The sequence below is a fragment of the Bactrocera tryoni genome, chromosome 2, assembly GCF_016617805.1.
Source record: "Bactrocera tryoni isolate S06 chromosome 2, CSIRO_BtryS06_freeze2, whole genome shotgun sequence".
NCBI classification, from domain to species: Eukaryota; Metazoa; Arthropoda; class Insecta; order Diptera; family Tephritidae; genus Bactrocera; species Bactrocera tryoni.
The window spans coordinates 8,464,670-8,472,109 of record NC_052500.1 but is presented as its reverse complement, the minus strand read 5'-3'; the positions used below and the strand labels follow the sequence as shown (position 1 = coordinate 8,472,109).

General features: G+C 40.7%; 1 protein-coding gene across 1 annotated transcript; it reads right to left on the bottom strand.

Moving 5' to 3' along the window:
* Positions 1–4,544: 4,544 nt before the first annotated feature.
* Positions 4,545–6,778, bottom strand: LOC120767629 (carboxylesterase 1D-like). The gene is made up of 3 exons (XM_040093789.1): positions 5,834–6,778; positions 5,259–5,720; positions 4,545–5,201 (listed from the first exon to the last, which is right to left on the bottom strand). The coding sequence occupies exons 1-3, from the start codon at positions 6,776–6,778 to the stop codon at positions 4,545–4,547; spliced, it is 2,064 nt and encodes a 687-aa protein (XP_039949723.1).
* Positions 6,779–7,440: the final 662 nt, after the last annotated feature.

Below are 7,440 nucleotides of genomic sequence, written 5' to 3'. Positions count from 1 at the left end.
TTCGTGCTTCATTCATTCGAATTTCCGTTCACTTTTTCCCGCACTCTCAGTTGGCTAATGATGTTAATCATTTTGTCCACCTCGCGACCATCTGCTATTATTAATGATGCTCATTCGGCTCATTATGTAAAGTTTACAATTAATTATCCTTGAAATGATTAACGATTATGGTTTTACTGCCACAGATTTTATTGAATTCCAAAAGTTTTCGCAAAGTTCCCGTGCGCATTGTGGCAATTTGAGAGCGTGTACTTCCTGGACGGCAGTCAGTCAGCCGTAAGCCGTCTTTAAATTAATGATTTGCAGGTTTTATTTTAACGGTATTTCAATATGCGTATATTTGAAAGCTTTTGTGCTACAATATTTAATTTCTGTTATACTTTTGTTGAATAATTTGTCTTATTGTCCTGATACTGCCTTCCCAGATGATGGTAATTTTTTTAGACAAACGACATCGCGGATTATCTCGTGTCCTTTAAAAGATATAAGATTTTAAACAGAAGTTTAATTTTTCATAATTTAATAACAAGGCACAACCACTGAAAACCAGAGAAACCGTGTAGCAGTCGTGAAAACCACTAAGAGCCAGGAAGAGCACTTTGAAACAAGTAGATCCAACCCGGGAGATCAAGTGAGAATCACTAACAGTTGGAGAAAATCACAGAAAACCCTAGATATCCTGAAAAAAAAGAGAAAACTACTGTGAACCGGTGAGAATTGAGGAGATCCAGCGAAACACCTTCAGATTTATTGAGAAGCAGGGAAAACCGCTGAGAACAGAGGAGAGCCACTGAGAATTGGGAGAACCAGGAAAGACCACTGAGAACCAGAAGAACAAGGACGAACCAGAAATAGTGCTAACTACTAAGAATCCACAGGAACCAGGGAGAAACCGAAAGAATCACTAGAAACCCGGGTAATCCAGTGAAAATCAAGGAGAACTAGAAAGAACAAGTGCTAAGCAACGAGAACCCAAGGAAACAAAGCAGAGCCAGTGAGAACCGATGAGAATTAAGAAGATCCATTGAGGACCAAGAAGAGGGACTGAAAACAAAGGGGAATAATTGAGAATGAATTGGTGAAAGTCCAGGAGAACCACTATGAACCCGGCTGATCCCCAGAGAACTTCTGAAAGCCAAGGATAGCTACTGAGAATTGCGGAGACCACTGTGAACCCGGGTGATCTATTAAGAGCCAGGTAGAGCCATTGAAAACCGATGAGAACTGAGGAGATCGAGTGAAAACCAACAAAAAATTAAAAGACTCACTGAGAACCATCATATATTCCTAGGATATCCAGAAAACTACTGAGAAAAACTAGGAAACAAATATAGCTGCTGACATACAGTGAGAATTAAAGAAATTCCGTTTTGACTACTGAAAACCCTGGTGAACAGGCGAGGAATTGAGAGAACCACTGGGAGCCACTGAGAATTGAGAGAACCACGGAATGATCGCTGAGAACTGAGGAGAACACCTGAGAACTAGTTATAGCTTGGGAGAACCATTGAAAACCTGGTAGAGGACCATAACTTCACTAAATCCGAACTATAATATGCCAACATTTAAATTCAATAAATTATTTGGAAGAAATCCAGTAATTTCTCTTTCCAGCCATCAGTCCAAAATGTTATTCTTCAAACTTAGAGGTACTCATTTATTTGCCATTCAATCTGGCAATTTCACTTTGTTGTTATTATTCGCCTACTCATTTGCTGCTTTCTAAGCTATCAGTGAACTCGTAATCTGCTTACTTATGGCATCTGTGATTTCTTCATCTTAATTTTGGATTTCGTTTTCATTTCAATTTCCTGCTGCTACCCATTAATTCCATCAGTCTCCTTTTACGTTTGCTACAGAGACCCGAGACCAGAGAATGTGCTGCTTTTCTACAATTATTTGTTTATTTTACAGTAATTTAATTCAACAAATCAGAATATCATCGCTGATGAGCATGAAAATGTTGAATAAGACGAAAGGCAGCAAGCCGAATCTGCAGCAAAGGGGCGGTTACAGCAAAGCGCCTTAAACGCCCACAAACGAACTGCACTTGACTGGCTTTCCATTGAATATCGATTACGATTACCAGTGAGCGATTGCTTTGGTGATATTTATTTTTTGCAATTATTCTTTCATATTTTTTGTGACCGCAGTCAACGTCTTATTCGAGAGGATTTTAATTTTGTTCTGGAAATATTATAACCAGGATCCAGGCGACGGAAAAAAGTCTGCGAGGACAGATTTTAGCTTTATCTTTCTGCAGTCGTTATATTGACTTTATCAATAGAGAATTTCGGTAATGACCAACAACAACTCCTTCAAAAAATAAGACAACTTGCATAATCATCTATGGCCCATCAATACGTGCATCAGCTTCAAAAGTGTACTCTTTCCTTCTTTTCACTCCGAAATTTATTAGCTCGAATCGGAAACCACCACAGTTCTACTACAGGAAATAAGAAGGCACATTGTCCCAGTTCTACAAAAACCTTTCATTTGTGACGACTATGAAAAAACGTTTTAGAGAAAGATTTAGATCGCAGACCCGTCTACGTAACCGGAACGGCCCAGGTTTTTGTGCGACTAAGGACTATTCAATCGTTTCTGTAAATTATTTCGAACAAATTGCGAGAGACTAATTCAAAAGAATATCTTTCTAAAGGCCAGCGATCCTATGGAAAGCTTTCTTTGACAGGAAGTATTTAACGAGATCAGTAAATCCCGCAAGAGTAAGGCAAACCTCGAGAGCAAAAAAGAGCTTCAGGCAGTACGCTCATTCGTTGACCAACGATTGAGAAATTTTTACACGCAAAAAGCACATTCATCCCTATAATATCCGATTTCATTCGATGTAACTCCCACCTTACTTTTAATTTATCAAATTATTGCTACAAAAGGCAGCAATAACTACGCGGCGGCACGTTGCTAGCGCGAATAAACCGCCTCTCCCAACACACACCTGCCAATCAATATTGCACTCCGCTCACTGGCATTTGCTTCGATTCATTGTGTCTAGGCAACGATGTCATCAACAATTTTTCGCTACAGTTTTCCATGCGCGTCCCCACCACCCAACATTTGCTCGCTACCGACGCGCAAACATTTCTATTCTCCTCAGTTTTGTTTGCATTATGGATTTGGCAAGCTTAAAGTGGCTTCCAGAGCATTTGGCTTCAGCCACATCGGCATCACCATTGTGGTGGCAACGCTGGCGGCAGGCGTCGCCGCACAGACTCACCACACCGCACTTCACAGCAACAGCAGAAACAATCTCGGTTCATAGATGTGTACTGTGATTGGCAACTATTCGTTGACTTCGGCGAGGGGTTTGCGCTGTTTGCTAGGAGATTACGCCGCCAGCTAAGAAAACAAAAGTTCAGTGTCGCAGCAGCGCAGTTATTTGTATTTTCAAGTGTAAAATATTATTTTTTCCTTTGTTTGAACTTTAAGCCGAAAATTGTTTGGGTAAAGTAACCGAGCAAATTTGTTAAAATCTCTTTGTTGGTAAATGTTTCGTCTTCCCATTGTTTTAACCCAGCTGTCACCTTTTATTGTTTACATTATGAAAAGTGATCTTTGTTGTTATTGCTTTCGCGAAAGCTTTGTTGTTGTTTATCTATTGATTTTATTAGTAGCATAAATGATGCTAATTGAGGTGAAAGTTACAGTGTGTCTTCGATTCAGGGCAGAGTACGAAATAAATCCAATACATCATTTGAGCTCTTCGTAATTTTTCAACTTTTGTTTCTTAAAGTATGTTATTATAATGCCAGTACCAACTAAATATATATTTATTGTGACTTTTTAATCACGTTACACAAAACCTTCCGCTGAGATTTCCAGCTTTCCTAAGCAGCCTAAGTTTTAAAGAACATAAAATACTGAGTAATATTTGCAGAAGATCCTTGACTGAGTTGAAGGTAACCGTGGGTTATTACTGACAAGGCTAGTGTAAAGACCCCTCCCTCAAAGACCCTTATACTTGTAAGTAATTTCTAGAGGTTAACTACCAATATAGATCCTCACAACTCAAGATAAAACAGATTATTTTAAAGGCCCAGAACACGATATTTCCAAAAGCTTTACGAGATAACATTATCCATGAGCAAGTAAAGATTCTGACAGATGGTTTTACAGATGGCGACTAATAGAACAGACTGAAAAGTGTAGGACTTTTCGAAGATCTAGTTACTATGTCATATTTAAATTAAGACTACTAAACCATAAGATTTAATCTTAAAAATAATATACGAAGTAAGAAAACTTAAGAATATAGTCTGGCGAACCTGCTAGAACAGCAAGCGAATTCAATATGCCTCAGAATTCGATCTCTTGTTTCCCACTGAACATCAGGCTGACTGGGTTTTCAACGATTCCTGAGAAACACTTATGATGCGATTTCGTAAATGAAACCAATAAAAACGATCGACTAAAAACTCCATTTATTTGTTATATTAAAAAATCGGAAGAGAAAGTAACTTATAATGTTCATAAATCTCTAATAGACAAATCAATATATAATCATTTTCCAACTGTTACGTATTTCAACCGAAAAGACCATTAGCATCAATCAGTGGAACGCCAATATTCGGCTGACCGCTAGTTCTCCGATTCCCACCTATAGCAGAGCTACCAGCGTCAAGCCAGTTGCCAATCTGCAAGGGTGACAACAAACTACGTAAATTGCCCAAACCCTGGCAAGTGGTTGAAGTTATCGGCGTTAGTGAAGCGCCGAGCATAGAGAGCTCACAAAAACGGAAATCACTACTGGTACTTATGTCCGTATCTACTTTTATGAAAGGCACCTCTTTGCCAACTACGCTTTTAAAGATCGAATCACCGGCAGGCTCTTTCGTACTATCCTTACCAAATGACTTAGCGAACGTCACCAACATACCGATTAAGTTTTGACGCACTTTCAAGTCCTCCTGATCGATAAGCTGTGCTTCTGGTATGGGATTACCGAAGAGATCATTCGCATCGAACATATAGCCAAGTTCGTCGCCATGCGCCACCAACTCTGTGTTGTTGTTATCAGCATACTCGGAAACGATCGGCAGGCCACGCAAAAAATGTATACCCTTCGTGCGAGTGCCATTATATTCGAAGCTATACATAAAGGAAGGCGCCAACTCAGACCAAACTTGTAAAGTTAAAACAGCCGGCAGATTGAAAATTATATCGGTGCTGGTGTCAATGACCTACAGCGTTATGTAATGTATTTAAACTACAAGTCAAGGGAAATATTAAGAAAATACCTTCGCCAACACTTCATCCAGACTCAATGTCTCAGGCACTTTTAGAATATCGTTGAGTGTGGGCGTCAATGCCTCCGTTAGACCGGGTAGTATAGGTTGTAGTATCTCTCCAGTGACTTTATCAATGCGCAAAAATCCAGAAAGGTCTTTCAAAGTACCGCTAAGTGAATTGAGAAATTGTTGTGCGGAACCAAAGATCCGATTAAGTGTACCAATTCCCACAGCGTTTGCGGTTTCATGTTTTGTGACGCCTGTTAATAACGGTACAGGAGTGAAACTGCCACTGCGTAGCTGTTGCTCCGGTTCGTCCACAATCAAGCTGGGTAAGCCACGTCCATCGTTTTTACCTTCGATGTGTGGCGTGAAACCAACACTGCCCGATAGTCCTTTGACAATGGCACGACCTGCAAGACGCTCCGTTTGGACTTTCGAGTCATTTTGTATGATATCCTCGGCCGATTTCTAAAAATTGTATTGCTTGAGAGAAAGTTCCAATGATTGGAGTACTCTTTATGCTTGAAGGGTCATGTAATTTCGTATAGAAGAATAGCTAATTTATATGACCTGATATCTACCTCTCTCATGCACTCCACGATCGTCAGCTCGTTTTTTGTGGGACAGCCATTAATTTTCGCCACTTCCTCCACACTCTGCAGCGGTTCCTTATCTGTTGCATATTGGGACAACGCTGTACCCGACATCGCGACCACACCTGAAATATCAGTGGCACTGCGTGCCGTGCGAGACATCGACAAAAACATTGCACACGCTGCGCCCGAACCGTGACCAATAGCCTTAACTTGACGTGGATCACCGCCGAAGTGTTGAATATAATCGTTAACCCAACGCAATGCGGTAGCCATATCGAAGATTGCCAAATTGCCATCGAACTCTTTGGTGCCATCACCCATAATACCTAAGGAACCAAGCCGATATTGTAGTGTTACGACTATAACACCTTGTCTAGCCATTGGCGTAGCATCATATTGCGCGGCAGAACCAAACCGAAAACCACCCGGATGTATCCAGACATAGACCGGCAGTCCAGTAGTTTCATCAGGCATATGAGGCGTATAAACATTCAGCAGTAAACAGTTCTCACTACCGACTACGTGACGATTATTATATGGATAGGGTTGAATGCAGGGCGGTCCAAATTGTGTGGCGTTAATATCACCAGCCATGCGCTTGTAAACCGGGCGCGCAAAACGTAAGCGACCAACAGGTGGTTCGGCATAATACAGACCGAGAAAGGAGTAAATGCCAGTTGCTGGATTGCGAAAACCCTCGACGCGCGCATCACGATTAAAGGCGCGTGTGAAAACGACCGGATCGTCAGGAGGTGGCGCCTTCGAAAGGCGTCCGCCCACTATGCGCTTAACGCGTGTATTTGCGGTACTTTCACCTGCTTGCTTTGCATCACAGCAAGTTAAAGTAGTTGCGAGGAGTACAAAAACAAATTTCAGTTTAAATAATTTGGCACTAACAAAATATGTTTCCGTTAACGTCGACACAGCCATCTTAGTATGTGATTAATATACGCGAACTACTTTATACTATATATGTACTTATATTAAATAGGTGTGCTTTTGCGGTGCCTGTCAAGCAATAACTGACGGCGCGGACTGCTGGTGAGTTAGTACTGCCCTTTAACGAGCGCTTCGTGCGCTATCTGTCGGCTCTGTTCAAGCGCGCAAAGTCGCACGAGATCTTCTTAGCTGTGTGCGGATAGTGCGGCGATTGCAACGATCAGTGGATGAGTGGAGCATAAGACTGGCTCCACCAAAGTGATATCACTTGCTGCTTTTATTAACTGAACTTGAAATTGGTAATTTCAGAAATTTTCTTATCAAATAGTATCATCAAAAAGGAATGGATATTTTGACACATAAACAATTTTTATATAGTTATAACATCACTGTAGCCGAGAGGGTTGAGTACGTGAATGCCTCCCGGCGACTTATCACTTTAATCCCAACCAAAAAAAAAAATAATAATAATAAAAATATCAACATTCGCCTCTTGGGAAAGATCTTACTAGAATGGAAAACTTTCCAAAAAATGTATATCAAAAGAGAGAGAATGCTGACCGGGGAAGTTCTCCATTTCTGAGTCGGTGAAACTGCAGATAGAGAAATTTTAGCAGAAAATTTACGACAAGCTGTGGAAAGAGAGTGTTCTT